Source organism: Chondrus crispus, genomic scaffold (genome assembly GCF_000350225.1).
Source record: "Chondrus crispus Stackhouse genomic scaffold, scaffold_295, whole genome shotgun sequence".
Taxonomy (NCBI): Eukaryota; Rhodophyta; class Florideophyceae; order Gigartinales; family Gigartinaceae; genus Chondrus; species Chondrus crispus.
Genome location: NW_005179182.1, coordinates 28,235 through 45,556, shown reverse-complemented (window position 1 = coordinate 45,556; position 17,322 = coordinate 28,235). Strand labels below are relative to the sequence as shown.

Here is a 17,322-nt window from a genome sequence, read left to right as displayed (position 1 = left end):
GACTTCGCTTTTCTGGAGAGGTTTTCCTCGTGTTCAGATCTCGCTGCTCTGTCTCCGAGCTTCAGGACGAGACCATCCAACGCCTCTAGTCGGCGAGAAACACGAGAAAACTTCTCATCAATCCCCACTTCGTTTGGGTCTTCCAGATTCACTGGACCAAGGCGACAATTTACGTTGGAATGCAAAACACGGAGATCCCGTGAGAGATCGTCGATCAGGTCGGCGTTAAGAGTAACCCGACGTTTGACGTCGTCGAGATTGTCTCTGATCTCACCGGTTTCCTGATCCAAACGGTGTCGAAGCAATATGTCTTCGGATGGAATTGGCTGGCGTATTTCTGCCCCATGTTCGGTCTGGGAATTCCCAGTATGCACACGCCTGGGCGTGTCGGGTGGTAAGGATGGAAGCGGTGGGGGAGGCGGGGCCTCGGAGAGGCGCGTCGGATTCGACGGACCAGCATTCCGAGGGCCCAATACCTCGCGAACAGATGGGCTGGGGCCACGCCCCGAGCGCGTTTGAACGCCTACGCTTCCATCCGACGACGAGGGCTTCCTCGGTCGCTGGGACATCGTTGGAACCACAAAAAGGGACAGTGAAAAACAAATGAGCAGAGAGATCTCTGAAAGAGCACGATTCTAGGTCGGGAGACCAAAAATGTAGTCCAACGCCGAGTTCGGCGAACTACTCCGCGAGTTCGGGCGCAGTGGGTAGCGACGCAGTATGACTGCGGTAGTAGTAGAGTGGAGACAAGCTCCGAAAGTACCCCGGACTGACCGGACTGTAGACAGCCAGTAGGGCGGATAGGGATAGGAGGGGAAGTAAAGGGAGCTGTTGGTGAAGTCAGCGTACACTCGCGCTTGGCGCCTATACCGTCGGTGAGTTCACCGTGCAATATTAGGGGGCACTGAGCTGTAGAGGCCGGACTTGGTTGGGTTTACTAGGGTGGTGCTACCGTACTACCCTATATACTAATGGAGTGCCGGATTGAGGTCGCGGTGGTCCGCACACGTACACGTGTCGAGGGGCGCCGACGGCGGCGTGTCTATCATACTACTGTCAGGGAAGGGTCTGTAAGCTCTGTAATGTCAGCACGGAGGACAGCGGTACCTCCGCGAGGATTCCGCACACACGTGTACACGCGAGCCCAAAAATTGCAATTTTTGGATTGCCAGCCATGCCATGCGGCATGGACGCGTTGCGCCACAGCACCATCGAGACCCCTCTTACATTCCTTCCCCCCAATGCGCATTGCGTTCACAGAGAAAAGGCTGGTGTCAACATTGGGATTTTCTATCAGTGGGGACAGAAGTTTGTACAGGAGACGCATCAATTACGGCAAAGGTACGGCAATATTCTCCTCGCCCTCGATGGATACGGTGCGCACTGTTCTTACAAAGTATTGAAGTTATTCCGGGACAATCGAATTGTCATCGTTGGCCTACCTGCTCACACCAGCCACCGCACGCAGACTTTGGACTTTTCGGTTTTTCCCCTTACAAGACTGCATTTCGAAATGACCTCAACCGACGGACTGTCGTCGTAAAAGACAGTGCAAAAAATGATGTGTACACGGTATGCGAGCTTCTGACAAATGCGTACAATCAGGCAGTTAACTTTCAGAACATCAGGAGCGGCTTCAGGGCGTGTGGGCTATGGGACTTTGGCAAACGCAGGGTTAACCCGAATGTAATCCAAGCGACGGATATCACCAACCTCGAAAGGGCTCAGTCTCAGTCGGCGGCATTCGAGTCGTACCGTAAACTCGTTACAAGTTTTAAAGAGTCATGTAATTTGTTGCGCAGCGATGGTGAGGTTTTGTTAAATGGTACAGTTAATACGAGAAGCGGAGCATTGCTGGCGGGTGACGCAATTCTTTCTGTTTTGAAAGAGCGCGAAGAAATACGGCAGGCCACGGAAAGGGGAAAGGAACAGCGGGCAGCGCAGGCGGAAGAGCGGCGAGAGAGAAGACAACTGGAAGTGACGGAACGCCAGCGAGAACGCCTTCAATCGGATTTGATCAAACGTGCGCATCAGCTTTGGCTGGCGCAACGCAGTGAGCGCACTGTAGTCCTTTCTGCAAACCGCGCCTCTCGCAGAACCGAAGCGAGGCTACGAGCACTTCAGCGCCGCGCGGGTATTGAAGGTGGCCATTAAAAATGATAATTTTTTTTGCTTCGGCACGCAACATTTGACCCATTATTTGTGCGTTGTAGGGCTCCTAAGAGGATACCGAACTGCCTTGTATTGACGGTGTTTATGGGACTTTTACTGCGCCGGATTCGCAGTTCGAGACCTGTGGCTTACTTAACCGGCTGTAAGGGGCACATAAACGACTTTTGAAGGCATATAGTGGATTCCATCCGAAAAATATTTTAAAATCTCTTAAAGTGACCCATTTACTAGTACTTGATGATAGTTACAGAAATAGAAATCCTTACGCTTACGCTCAGGATTTCAATCATTCGTCGAGCATTCATCAAACATTCATCGAGCCCTTATCGCCTAACCGTTCGGAGCCTAATTCGTATTTTTTTCTGTTTCCGGCACGAAGCTGGATAAAATTAAACAAAACATACCATTTCTTTAACGATTTGGACACTTTAAAGAGTCGAGCGCATCTTCAAACGAAAGCGCATCTGTGGCACCAACGGTCGACTCTGTAGATAGGCACCCACTCTGACAACACAGCAAAAAACATGCAAATGGAGCCTGTTTAATGATATTTTCCTAATTCGGATTTCTGGCGCATTCAACAGAAAGCGACGTGGCCCATCAATCAGATCTCAAATGCACGCCTCACAGCCCTCATCTTTGCGCTTTGTCTACGAATCCTCCTTTTGTCAGACGAAATCCGGGCTCGAGCTGACCGTTTTGGGGCGGGAGCAAACAACCTACGCATTTCGGAGGCCGTCTCCTTCCCAGAGTTAGTGGTTTATGTAGTTCTATTCCATTTTTTTGGCCTGCACCGGGCAGTCCATCCCCGAGTGGCTATGTGGCGCCCTTTTGATGGCGCGAAATGGGTTTGCATACTTGGAGAGGAGCTTTGGTTTGCACTATTTCGCGCGAAGGAGGCGGGGGGAGGTAATATGTTCCGCAATTTGATCGGAATTCTGAATACGGGTTAGGAAAATAATACGAAGTAGGCTCTGAACGGTGGTTACCCTTCGGTACATTGCCTTGCAGCAACTCGAGTATTTAGTCCTCTCTTTTCTGGCCCGTCCATGGGTCTTATACGTAGAGAGGGAAGTGGGAAGCGGACACCACATTGCCTTCTATGGTAGCGGTGATTAATCCAACAATCTGAAACTGCTACTCTCATGCTCACAATGTAGATACGTACTGTACGTTGTATTCCTTGAATGCTGCCGTGGGAGTTCGCTCCAAATGCGACAGGGAGTGCAGCTCTCACCGTTGACAACAACAAGGCGGGGGCAGCGATCCTGGCGCAGAGCGGGGCGAGGCGTCAGGTCTCATACAAGTACTTGTTCTGGACGAAGACATTGGACTTGGAAGTTTTGGTGAAACGTTCGTGCCACGAGAGGGCTCATGAAAAGATCACATAGAAATAAATAAAATATGCAATACCGTATCTGTTTCAAAATTTGAAGTGAGACGACGACGGGCTTCACCAGGTCTCTTGGAGGAGTGTGCATTGCTATCTGAATGTTGGTTCGAGACGCGCTGTCTAGGCAACAAAGCCAGCCCCCTGCAAACTCCATGAGACGGACGCTCTATTGGGGAGGGTCTTCTCCTTTCACCGAGGTTTTGAACGTCTCTATTTCTCAAAAACGGTCGGCTTTGCGCTCAGCCGCGATGTATGAACGAGCGAAGGAACGGCCCACAAGAATAAATCAACGCAGTACAGTAGAGATAGCTTTACAATAAGATGGAAGGAGCGGTGTTGCTTGGAATGGGATTAGGCATCTCAAGATTCGTTGCACCTGTTGTCAATTTTGATCCTAGGTGTTCTGCAAAAGGAATCGGAATGCTGGAATGACGCCCTGTGGTGTGAGAGCATTGAGGCGAGGAGCCAACTCGAATGAGTGAGTGCGGGGCAAGGGTGAGGGGCTCTTCATTGATAAGTGAACTGGTGTTGAAAATGTCTGCCGAAGAGCAGCCGCAAACGTTTGTACGATGTAGAGTATCTATGGTGGAGACAGTAGTGAGGTGCAGTAGGCGGGGAAAGTTGATTGAAATGCACTGCGCAGGAAACAGTGCAGTACGCATGTAAAGGAAAGGTTTGACGTGGAAAAGAGGAAGAGGAGAATCACGATATCTCAACGCCACGGTACCGGTGTACAGTACCAAGGGTACAGTATACTCAAGCACGGATTCATGTTGGCGAAGCTCCATGAACAAGACATGCTTTCCATTTACACGTAACTATTTGCGTTAATAGGTGTATCGAACGAAGAGGAATACTGTGCAGTACCGTGTCTAGGGAAATGTGCGAGAGGTGATGGCTTTGTTCGTGTGCAAGGCTGCGGAGTTGCGATAAGGAATGAGCAAGTGTTTGGTGAAGTGGTCGGAAGAAGTGGGTGGGCGCGAGGTGAAGTGCAGCTCTATCGTGTGATGGTGAGGGTGCTGGTGATGTGAAGTTGGTGATGATGTGTTGTTGAGGTGAGAAGTACGCAACAAGTCGGGCCTCGCGCGACTTGTTGCATGCGAAAGAAGCGTTTCAGGAACGGCTTATGCGATCTCGTTCCGGTAGCACTGGCACGGTGCGGGTGGCGGAAGGTGGTGGAAGGTTGAGAGCATATCGTATCGCCATCGTATCGCCACCGTATCGCAGGTTGAGCTTGGTGACCTGGAGGAGGCTACACTGGAGAGGGTAAGGGGGCACGAGAGGGGGGAGAGGGGGGTGACCTTGTTGTGGCACCATGTGGAGGCAAGGGGCTGGGCCACTGGCGAACGGGCGTGCGGAGAGAGCAGCAGTCACGAGAGGCGGGGGTGTCTGGCGCGAAGCATGTTGCTGTTACTTTTCTCCGGACACGCGCGGGGTGTTTTTGGGGGTGGTTTTGGGGGTGGTTTTGCGGGTCCTTTTCGGTGGTGCTTGGAAGGCCCGACCGGGCCGCCAGATAGGCAGGGCGAGTTATGGATGAAAATTGCGGCAGCGGAGAAACTGCGACGTCGGCCGTGGCGCCCACGGCGGCTTGCCCACGTCATGCGATCCAAGCTGAACGGTGCCACCGCCGCTGCGGCACACTGTCAACAGCAGCATTCGCGCACCCTTTCGGGCTGTACGAAAATGTCGACCCTTTTTGGCAGTTTCTACGCCGCGCCCGCATACTCGCTCACCCCTCCACACTAACATATCGCGACCGCGCGGCTTCACTTGACGTCGAACATCGACCAGGATTAGATATTCGAGGCACTGTGCGCAGTAATACCTCAGAAAGACACATACAGTACCAAGGGTACCACGCAGTCTTCCGGAAAAGTTGCCGCTTTTCCCCCCGTTTTGATCTATCCATCACTCTATTTCACCACCTCGCTCCACATTCACCGCACTTTTGTGCACCCCTGACCAACAGCGAGCAGTGCGGACCGAACGGCAGGTGCACTGTAGCATATACAGCAATTCGTCACCCCTCTAAGAAACCCCCCAGTGTCGCATTTCCTTGCCTGCTGCCGTTGCGCGGCAGCTAGCACACAACAACACTCTTTGTTGCCCTCGAGGACAAATGTAGCAATTATCCTGCACGTCACCCATGCCTGATTTCCAGTGCTGCCGTCCTCGAAGCATCTGTTGTTGCTGCGTAGTCAACATTTCTCGAAGCCCTTTTAAACCCTTGAATGTCTTCGCCGCCTGCGCCCCCGATGTGCAGCGTAATAGTCCCGCCAGACCTGACCACTTCCACCCTTCTGCACTCCCTCCAGCGCCCCCCTCTTCAACCCCTCCCTTGATCACCTCTCCCTTATCATGGATCAAGCAGACTCCACAATCGATGTCGAGAAGGCGCCCGACGTCGTCTTCTCCGACGCGGCCGCACCCCCCACAAACCTTACCAACACTACCACTTTCGTTGAGGCCGCAGCGCTTCTCTCACTCTGGAGTGTTCTAGTTATCAATGAGGGTGCCATCCGCCTGGTTGACAGCAACCCCGCAGGTATGCTTTCTGAAAGTGGCCGCCCAGACCCTGTCGTAGTTTTCCTTGGCGGCCTGTTCGAAGTCATCTTTGGCCTCGTCGGCCTTGCCATCGGCATCGCCGCCTTCATCTTCCGCTGGTACAGTACCCCCGTCACAAAGCTGGGCATCTTCATATCCTCCCTCCTCGGCTACTACGTCTTCTTTGTCTTTGTCTTTATCCAGCCCTCCTTCCGAGCTGGGGATCTCGAGGACACCATACTGGAGGGTCTTTCTATCGATCAGAGCAAGTTTCTCATCGTCATGGGCATTTTGACTTCCTTCCATTTCTGCCTCGCCCTGCAGGGCGGCCAGTTTGTCTTCTTCGCACGCCTCATCTGCGCCGGCACTGGCCGCGATTTCCTAAAGCAGAACACCGGCAACACCATGCGAGCTATCTTTTGGAATGCAAATCTCGGCTTGTCGGGTCTTTGGACCTTGATCGCAGGCTCCCTGATACACGCCGAAGCCGGAGGCGGCAAGCTACCGGCGCCTTTCTTGGCACCGCCCCACGTGGGACGTCTGCCGAGTATGACCATTTGGACTGGTATTCTCATGATACTTTGCGGCCTGGTTGGAATTGGACTGGCTGCCTCGAAAATGAGGGTTCCATATATGTATTACATTCTTGCCCTGTACACATATCTGTCCGCCTTCCTCAACTTTACCATCGTCCAGTTTGGTTTTGTGGACGGTGCCCCCAGCGGCCCGGTCGCCCTTCATGCCGGGCTCGTCTTTATGGTCGTTTTCTTGGGACCATATTTTGTTCATCTTGCTTCTATTGAGAACGATGCCATGAAGCACGCCTGAAGAAGTTATGCGTTACCAGAACATGAAAGGGAGCTGGAGACTTTTGAAGCAGGGGGGGATTAAGAGTTTTTCGTATTCTAATAGCTTAGATGACCAATTGCATTCGGGCTTGCTGAAGGGTCCCAGTGTTCTCCTCTTTCGCGACATTCATGTGTACGTTATTTCTTTTTCCTGGACAGAGTTGGATAGAGTGCTGTTGCAAGATTGTCGACATGAATAGATTTTGGCTCTAGTATGCGTTGAGTGACTACTGCCTCGTGTTGGCAACTCTTCATTGTCCAGGGCCAATGTCTAGGTGGCACGTTGGTTGAAAGAAGTCTTGTGGGAATTATAGGCGGGTAAATGACTTCAAGTTTGCCCCTGGGAAGCCCAACCCTCGATTATTGCAGCATTACGTCAACTGCAACACAACGGATTTATATCATTCGGCACCGTGTATGTAGTTTTATGCTGCTTGGGCAGAAGTTGAAAATCCGTGTATTTGGTAAAGAAATTTGGGTTCTTTATACTGTACCCTTGGTACCCTTCGAGCGTTCTGTATGCAGTTCAAGTGGGCCGCATCAAAAGGCACGTTTCAACATTTTCGTAAGTCTGATCGACCCTGACAAAGTTGACTGGGGAATAATTCGGTCGATTTATTTCACTCAAAGCACACGTGTTGTACTGTACGTATAACCCTGGAGCTCTGTAACCTCCGCACAACTGTGTGGTGCCAAGATCAGACCGATGCCTCCCACCCACGAAGGTAGGGGAGGCGACGGCGGCTTTATATTGTTGTGAACTGTGTTTGCCCTAATGGCAGTGCCCTGTCTGTGGTGTTGCGTTATCTGGGTGGAACCACAAACTGCAACAGACAGTACTCCACCGTAAGTCGGGGGTTATCGAGAGCTGCGCACACATACTTTTTACGTCTTGGACTTGTTCAGTGACTGTACTGTACACACTAGCTGTGCTATACTGCATGTCAGGTCCTGTGCTGCGCCACATTTGGAAAAGTTGGAAACTCTCAGCTTCAAAAAGGAAAATATGAAATCAACATGTGTTTATCTTTCCACGATGTGTAAGCAGTCGGAGAGAAACGGAAGATGAGCTGCGTGCATGTTCATACTGTTGGAAACAAAGCCACACTTGCCGATTGTACTCATTTCGCCTGCGTGTCCGCCATGGATCCTCTAAAGACCAGAATATCATAAAACCATTAAGCAACAGGTCTTTTAGTCTCATTGAACAGAGAGCATATTTTGCAACTATTGCTTTTCTCTCTAGGCTAACTAAACTAGCTCTTTGCATATCTCCATCTCCTTCTCTAACAGCACATCGAGACCATCTGTCGGTTTTCACTTGTTACAAATGCATTTCAATTCCGCTCTCGTAGTATTCATTTTGAAGGTGATGTTTGCGAGCATTCCCGCGCAAAATAAAATCTTTTTGCGTCACCGTAATATGCATGTCGCGCGCAGATTACACGGGCACTGCACAACGAGATGCATCACACTGAAAAGCACGTCGCGCCAACACTGTGTTGCTGCAGAGTCCGTTGATGGGAGAAGGGAGTTCGCTGTGCTGTGGACAAGTGTGCTACCACACCTGGTGGTGAGCAGGGCGAAAGAGAAAGAAGTTGGCTTTGGGGAAAAGGTGATGCTTCGATGGTGGAAACCACCTTTGAGGTTTATTGGCGGATCTACTTAAATGTTTGTTAGCAAAAGAAAGGAGGACTGATTACTGTACTGTGTGGAACCTTCCGGAGGGAAGACGCTGTGCCGAATTATTGGAACATGCGTGGAAGGATATTTGGCTGTGCTGAAACGATAAACCAAGTAGAGCAGGCGGCGACATGGCCACATTACAGCAAATTGGCTGAGCCTGCGTGGAAGACAATTTGGCTGACACGATAACCAAGTCGAACGGACGTTGGCGTGGTTACAACAAGACTATGCCGGATCAAATGGCACTGCATGCCTGCGAGGCCTCTAGTTCAATTCCCGCGGCGTACCAAGTAAGGAGAGAAATTAGCAGGTTGGCGTAGTATAGTTTTTTTTGCTCCTGTATTAAACCCCTTTCCTCTTCTCTCGAGCGTCACGCTCGTTCTTAGTCCAGTTCTAACATTGTTCTTTAGTTTTTACTTTACATACTTGCCATTTGTCGACATCTCTTACACTCACAACGATAAAACGCAGGTCAAGACCTGAGAAAGCGAGATAAAGAAACTGGAGATATGTTTGCACAATACCCACTTGCTTTGAAACCAAACACTCCGATGCGTAACTCAAAATCTTTGAGAACCTATGAGAGCGACTCTTACATGGGACCATAAGGTATCGTTCAAAATGTAGATACAGAAACGTAATTTCATTGAGTTCTACAAGTCACACACACTTCAAGCGTGTGAACATGGTGCACACATGTCAGAAAATCTTGAGGCCCTGCACCATTGTGCGTCCCAATCGCGTTAACGTGGCATATGATACCCTAAGGTGGAAAATTTTCGGTTCTTGAAATTGTGGACCAGCTGTTATTAGACTTACAAAAGCCATGAAACCTGTTTTATGCAGACAACATAAGAAGTCTCCCATTTTGAACTCATTCACTACGGGACTTTAAGTGTGAATACAGAAAAACATACTGCCTCGAAGACTGCTCTCGTTCAACGTAAGATGGTATCGGTCTATAGCGATATTGCTGAGAGCGAGAATCCTCTTTACATTTGTTGTTCTCGAAAGGTCTGGAGGGACGAGCCAAGTTAATCACATTCCCTGTCGACATGGCTTTAAGACCCTTCATGTCGCTGTGACTAAAGGCCACGCTAAGAGGTCAGCGTGGTTTCCGTTTTCTGCGTGAGCGCTACTGATGTTTGCTCTTTCTGGTGTGTGGGAGCTTGGACCAAGTGTTGGTCTACGTGTTGTCGCAAGCATAATGCTACTGTGCTGTGCTGTACCCTTAAGGGTACTGCGCCAAGACAAGGCATCTTGCATGCGACCATTCGCTATGGGAATTTCTGGGAGCTTTTCGGAAAAGCCACTTACTGCTGGAAATGAAGTCATGGGTTGTACTGTTACCCCTCTCGTGTTTATCTCGTGAGTGGGCGGAATCCCTTGCCTAATACTTGCCGTAGAGAGACCACATTGGCCCTTGGCTGCAATCGCTGCACACTCATACTCACTAACTTGCTCCTTAATAAGCACTGTGATACTATTACTACGTAATTTAGATCCATGTTAACGCCTAATACAATCAAATCTGCCATTGGCACTACGGCAAATTACAGCTGTTTTATATAAATTTAATGTTTGCGTTCTTTTTCTTGATAGCACTGCTACACATCAGATGTCCGGCAAACCAGTGGGCCCGCCTGGGATCACTGAGAAATAAGTTTTCGGATGCTTTACAGGGTTGGGTTAGTCAAACTCCTTGGCGACACTGTACTGTTTGGGCAGTGCGTGGACAACAAGATTTTGGCATCAGATTTCATTCTTGACGAAGTTGGGCTGCTGATTTTAAGACAGATGCGTTCAGACGAGATCACAAGTGCGTACCCGCCTTCACACCAAATGCTACTGTCTCTGGAGTTTGTAGTACTGCAGCAGCTGCTTTTTTTGGTTAAGAGAACTGAACTGCGGCTGCCATGAATAGGAATATCTTCGTGTGAAGATGATTTGAGGACTAAGGGTTGCGAATTCAAATCCATTTGTGAAGACTGGCCGCTCGAAGATGTGCAGATTATGTACGCATAGATATTCAATTGTAGCGTTTGGTGAGAAAGTCAGGACATGCGTCCGGCCTGAAGTGTCAACATGAACTCCTAGCATCCCTTTTTGAAGGACTTGGCATGTGTCTGAGGCATATGCCTCATTCCTTTCCTGAAATTTAACGGCAATGGTCGTACACAGTCATTAGACGCACTCAAGCTGAACGGAAACGTGCTGATTGTGCACGGTTATCAATGCAGTTGGCCCGGTTAAAGTGTAATGTGTGAGGTTTTCGAATTGGTTTGCCTGATGTGTAGTGCTCAAGAGATTCTGCGATCCCTTTTGAGTGCGTACATTGTATCTTGCATGTGTTGAAGTAAACGCAAGGAAAAAAGTCCATGGGTCGATATTCGTGAGAAAATTTCTTACCCAACGAGCGAGATCGTATGAAGCTCATACCAAAGTGCACTTGATGCAAGTATTTTCGGAGTAAACAAACATGCTGGGTTTTGAACAATATTTTGCATATTGTTTGTACAGCATTGCAGCATTGCTCTATGGATGGCATAGGGATAATTTGGACTGTTAAGAGAATTTGAAGCGTTTCATTGAGCACTTCTGAAAGAGTCGTGATCTCTGGAGGTTCCCAAGCGTGCAACGAGATCAGTATGCCAAAAGCTGGTGTGTGAGCTATCCAGAGACCCCTGAGGATTGATCATCGCTCTGTGCTTCGCCTTCAGATGTCCCAGCAGCTCCGCGTTGTGGATGAGTTGGAGCCCTCTATAATTCACAACGAAGAGTAAACTCGACGTTAAACTCGCCGGATTTGAGCAGCTTCTGAAGTGCTTCGACTCCGCAGAGAGGTATGCATTGGAAACGTCAACACGTGGCAAAGCTATATTTATAATATGAGTACACGTGTCGTTTCAGCACAGTATGGGCCTACAGTATTCTTGAGTAAAATTGAGAACCCATGGGCTCCTAACTTCGAAAGAGCGAGCCTATGGTGTGCGAGTCCTGTTCTTTGAAAGCTCTCACGGCTCTTATTGACCTTGTTCACCAGTGAGACGGCTCGCTCTTTCAAGCCCTTTTTGGACAAATGGGTTTCATCACAAAGCCCTTCGCCGTCGTGAACGCTGTGCGACATCAAAGAGACGCACAGAACAAGCGAGATCTACGGCAACTTACCAGGCGTCCGGAGCCAGGCGTTTGAACGCTGTTGCGTTTGGCGAGGTCATGGTATCGGGAAATGTGCCTATGCCTTCAAACCAACTCCCACGTACATCCCCAACTCCTGTGCTGTCCTTTCCTGGCTTATCGCCAAGTTCAACTTCTGCGCACGAGCTACGAATCCTCCACCGCTCTCTGTCAATTCTCGTCGCCCACAAGCCTGCGGGCCTACCACTTTCCGGTTCGAAGCCCAAAACAGGCCTTTCGATCCTTTCCAGCCGACACAGCTTTACAGCGCCTCAAAAGCCGCTCTTCTGCCCTCCACGGTCGATATCTGGCCCTATTATATTCCTTCTTTCTGATACACAATCACCATCCACTGTCACGTTTACGCTGCACGCTGTTGTAATAGGCTCTCCAAATCGCAGAATACGTGATGCAGTTTTACTGCTCTCATCTTCCATCCCTTCACCTGCCGGCCCGCTCCGATTGCTTACGCTCTCATCATCCCAGCCTGGCACAGGGTTACGCAAGAGGCTGCGAGAAGCAGGGTGTCCCGTCCTTGGGGACGCCACACTTTCAGGGATCCCTGCACGCGGTCTTTACGTAGCGGTATCACGGGTTGAACTTCCCGAGCTCGGAGTCTATGTTGACTGTCCTCTGCCTCCAAAATTCAGCACCCTTGTTGAGCGTGAAGGGCGCCTAGAGGAGCGAAGGCAAGCACGCGAGGTGCAGGAGGAAAGACATCGATATGACGACGAATCAGGGGAGACGAAAACTAGATTTCTGCGTTGGTACTTTTTTACTACTAACGCAATGACACCTCGGAAGAGCTCCGAATGCGTGGCAATGGCCGCCGCAGGGCTACTGAGGGAGACATTCGTTAAAGGGGTGAAGCGCAGCGATACTAAGGGAGATGGCGAGGTGCAAGTCCCGAGGCTGTTAGATCTTGGAACGGGTTGCGGATGTTTAATGGCCGGAGCTTTGTTGTCAGCAAACGTTGACGCCGAGGGCGTTGGTCTGGAATTAAGCAATGAAGCTGGTGGGGATGCGAAGCGCAACATCCAATCGCTTGGGCTAGTACACTTTGCAAAAGTAGTGCAGGGTGATTTCACGGCGCTGGAGAAAAGTTTTGGGAAGGAAGAGATCGGATTCGACGTCGTGATCAGCAACCCACCATACTTGACCAGAAAAGAGATAGAGTTTGACAAAGTAGGGCTTGCAAGAGAGCCTCAAATGGCGCTGTTGGGACAAGGCGGGGATGGAATGGGATCTTACAGAGCTATTGCAGAGAGTCTTAGGCGTTGTCCTGCTCTACTACGGTACGGTGGCCATGTTGTTTTAGAAGTTGGGGGCAGGCGATCTGGTGATTCGATCCGAGAAATGTTCGAGCAGATTGCCGGGCTTAGCTTTGTAGAACTCAAAGTGGACGAGAGAGGGTTTGAACGATGCTTGGTTTTGAGGCGCCACAGGGCGTGATTGTTCGCGGGTGGTGATTACGATCTCATATTCTTCGCGTCAAGGAGGTGGGACGGAGACACAGGCTGGTTGTCATATGCGTTCTCATTGCTCGCCTTGTGTGCTTTACTGGTTGCAGTTCTTCGGAGCTGTGGGGCCGATTCCGAGGCGATGGCCGACCAGGCATGTGCAAGGACCACATGAGCAGCTTCGAGAGCGTGCCGATTGACTAGTTCAAGGACTGACATGTACAGTACACTGGCGACAGAAGGAGGCGCCAGGTTGCCATACAGAAGCGGGAGCTCGTCTGTGCCCATCACAGTTTCATGTACACATGCTGGGGCACGATTACGATAGAATTTGTGCGGTAGCGGATAAACTGCGGTGTTCGAAGGTTGGAATGAACGCTTCGATACCCCACAGGAATTCCTACGATGTGCAACAAATCCACCAAAACTCCCCCTACTGACACTGACGACGACTGGGCTCGTGTGGAAGAGACGCGGTGCAAAGATTCCACATGATGCGGAGAAGACTAAGATTAACTAGAGAGGCAGTGAATAAAAATGGTCTTCACAGGTTCCCGAGTGTTGTACCGTACTGCATTGCCCTACGCTACGTCGGTAAAAGGTGTGAAGCAGAACTCTCTTGACAGCATCGACGTGCTCACGTGATCGATGGTGAGAAGCGAACATGCGAATATGCAGTTCTGCGGTTGTCTCGCTTTCGCTCTCGGTAAGAGGTGCAGTACAGTACAGTACATGTACTGACTGACAGCACGCAGACCGAGAGACCTGCGATCGATGTGTGTTCCGAATGACTGTGAAGAGCAGACCGCATACTTGTGCGGCCCCGATCCCGTCCCTTGTCTTGTGTGTGTGTGGGTTGGTGAGGATACGGCGCTTGATGAGCGATGGCAGCCAGACAGAGGAGTTGGCCCTCCTGCAACAAGGAATAAGGTCAGATGACTTCTACGCCGACGTTTTTTGAAGCACATGATAAAACTGGCCGTTGACGTCAGCTGTCATTAAGGTTTCTCTCACGCAAGCGCCCGAAAGCTGCTGCTTCGTATCCGGTTTTTGCTTTGGCATTCGGCGATGGCGGGCAACGATGCTGCAGAATAGTGTACAGTCCATGCATCAAGACCTTGTCTGCATTACAGAATGAGTAGCGAGAATTGCAGAAGACTCTTGAATGGCGTGCAGCCCCTAAAGGAGACCCTAGAACATCGCCAGTTGACGATGCTTACCCTCGCCGTTTGAATATTGCGCGACCTTTGGCCGTGTTTATGGCGAGATCTCGAACTAGCGTTCACATAATGTGCGAAGATGAAGTCTTTACGTATGATGTCAGAGCATCCCTGAGCAGGCCCTGCAGTTTCGTGTGAAATAGCGGTTTGTCCGTCGTCGACAGCTGACGCGTGCACCGTACTTTGGGAGCTGCGGTACACGCAGCTGTGACAAGGGCACTTTCGGCTTCTGCCTCACCCGCATTGCTATTCTCGGACAAAATCAGCAACTTTTTATGGAGGCATGCAGCGCCCGTCTCGCGCTCCCTCTACGTTTTGGACCGGCTTCAGCATTACAGCGCCTCTTCGGAGCTCGCCTTGCGGCCACGGTTGCATGTCATGCGAACGCCAATTCGGTTATGCGCAGATGGTCACAGAGTCACAGAGTCTCGGCAAGGTGGACGAGGTTTACGTCCCTTGCATCTTATTCAGTAGCCTACAAATCTTTGCTGGCAATGGCGCGGACAGGGCATTGCATAATACAGTACCAAGGGTACCCTTGGTAGCACAATAGTATTTACGGGAAACACAACCTCTTGCGCACGCGCTCTGCCAAACAGCAAGAAGAGACTGTTTGCAAATTTCATGTTTCGCCCCCTTTCACTCGAGCTTGGGCGGTCCTGAGATCACGTTTTCGCAAGCCTTGCAAGAGAGCTGACGAGTTTCCGGGCTCAATTCATTATTATTGCGGAGAATCTTGATAGAGAGTGAACAGTCTTCGGTGGGCAGAAAGGTATACCTCATCATCATCTCTCCAGGCGGCTCGAAAGGCTTGTTCGGTGCGAGTTTCGCCCGGTATTCGCGCGCCCCATGGCGCAATCAAGAGTGAGATTTGATGTCCCTGCACATGAGCTTCATCAAGGTTGCGACGGAAACGTGATTCGTGGGATGATAGATGGAGATATGCGTTATTTTGGCGGGAAAGCGAGTATTTTAAAAAGGCAAAATTGGATAAACATTGCTGCATGGGTTGCTGTATGTACCCAGACAACTCTCGCGAGGACCGAGCGGTACGGATGATGCCGACGAAGGCAGACGCGATCCATGTCATCAAAGAGCTTACCCAACCGCCATCCCTTCCGCGTCACTCCCACAACCTACAGTATGTACAATCTAAATTGACCTTGATCAAATTTAAAAATGGCTCAAGGTACGTATGACAGTTAAAAATATTACGGAAGGGTCGTGTTTTCGGCAACTCTTCGGCGGCGCCTGCCAAAGTTCGGGCGGCACGCATCCTGAATGCAAAAAGCTTGGGCAGCTTGTAACACCGTGGCCGTGGTGTTTGGCTATCGAACAGAAGGGGGCCGTCCAATTGTACTGCAGATTGTGAGATCAGGAAGGGGGCGCAAGGAGGGTAGAAATTCTTGTACTGCACTGTACAGCCTACCAGTGGTGCAGCACAGTACAGTACCCTTGGTACCCTTAGGTACAGTATATGGCAAGGGGGTAGATGTGCGGGCTTTCTCCGTACGTCCTGGCTACGGCACTGCATTGGAGTGCAAGGTGGACGGGTGTTGTGAGACCAATCGAAAACGGTGACGCCACTGGTCCCAGAGCAGAGGACCAAGAGTTCGGACCATAGACGGGGGTATATTTGGAAGAAGTAGGGATATGCAAATATTTGTGCGCCATACGCAGGAGGCGTGCGTGACGGAATGCGTCAATAAGGCGGTCAGGATCAAAGGCCGGAAGCAGCGTGTGTCTATTGATGTGGATGCAGTCTTGCGCACAGCAATGTTGGCAAAATAAATCGTCGAGTTGGAAAAGGTCGCTCGGTCACGTGCTCTGAGGATCTTGCAAGCGTGTGGATGCAGTTGGGATAGAAACGTATGTGACCCGGCTTGGGTTGGTGGCGAAAACGGGACGCAGGAGGCGGAATTCAGGGAATTCGGTTTGCTGATGGCGGATGGATGTGGGAGCAACCATGCAGACGGCAGATACATTGGGGGATTTACAACTACAGTGCGGTACGGAGAAACACAAACAAGGCAGGACGGGGAGAGTTTTGTAGTTTGTGGTGGTGATGGTGGTGGGCGGAGCACGTGCACGGGGTGGGGTGGAAGGCGTAAATATTGTTGCCTGGATGGAAAAAATTGTTTGGGAATGGACAGGTGCTGCTGCGGGGGGATTTATGAGGGTGTGGCGCAGGGGTGATCGGGAAAGTTAGGCTCGCGGGGTGCGCGTCTTACACAGAGGTGCGAAGAGGGTATATGTGAAGTACGGTATGTTGTGGAATGGGCAGAATGGGCAAGCTGTGGAAGGGTTGTGACGGGGCGTGCTGCATTCGTAACAGGTACAAAGGTGTTTAGTACAGTACACGAGTAGGTCCGTCCTTGGGCAGGGCGCTGGGCGACGGTGACGACAAAGCGGCATACGTTAGGGTCTGCAGGTGTTCGGTCGGAAAGATATCGCAAAGGGATGGGCCTCTCCCGGCGGTGAGATCGATAAAGTTTGACAGATGCACTGGAGCAGGACATGAAAGTCTTCAAGGGCCGGGCAGGCGGAGGAAAGCGCAGGCAGGCTGTGGGAGGAAACGAGGAAGTCGAAAAGGCAGGTAAAAAGTGGAAGGGACATTAGGTTTTGTGGTGACGCGTCTGAGCGAACGGTTTAAGGTTGATAGTTGTGGATGTGGGCCTCTGGCAGGAGTGAAAACTTTCGGGTAGTCGACGAGGGACAGCGGTAAATTTAGGACTGGGGAGTGTTCCTCCAGGGTCCAGAGAGGCAAAAGTCAAATGCGAGTGTCTCCCTTTCGTGGAGGGGACACGCAAGGATGGATTTGA

General features: G+C 50.7%; 3 protein-coding genes across 3 annotated transcripts; 2 read left to right on the top strand and 1 right to left on the bottom strand.

The window, feature by feature from the left end:
- Positions 1 to 11,859: 11,859 nt before the first annotated feature.
- CHC_T00005449001 (hypothetical protein) lies at positions 11,860 to 13,272 on the top strand. The gene has a single exon (XM_005717074.1). The coding sequence runs from the start codon at positions 11,860 to 11,862 to the stop codon at positions 13,270 to 13,272; it is 1,413 nt and encodes a 470-aa protein (XP_005717131.1).
- Positions 13,273 to 13,289: 17 nt separating this feature from the next.
- Positions 13,290 to 13,568, bottom strand: CHC_T00005448001 (hypothetical protein). Its single transcript, XM_005717073.1, has one exon. It carries the CDS (start codon positions 13,566 to 13,568, stop codon positions 13,290 to 13,292), a length of 279 nt encoding a protein of 92 aa, XP_005717130.1.
- A 17-nt stretch (positions 13,569 to 13,585) lies between these two features.
- Positions 13,586 to 13,720, top strand: CHC_T00005447001 (hypothetical protein). The gene has a single exon (XM_005717072.1). It carries the CDS (start codon positions 13,586 to 13,588, stop codon positions 13,718 to 13,720), a length of 135 nt encoding a protein of 44 aa, XP_005717129.1.
- Positions 13,721 to 17,322: the final 3,602 nt, after the last annotated feature.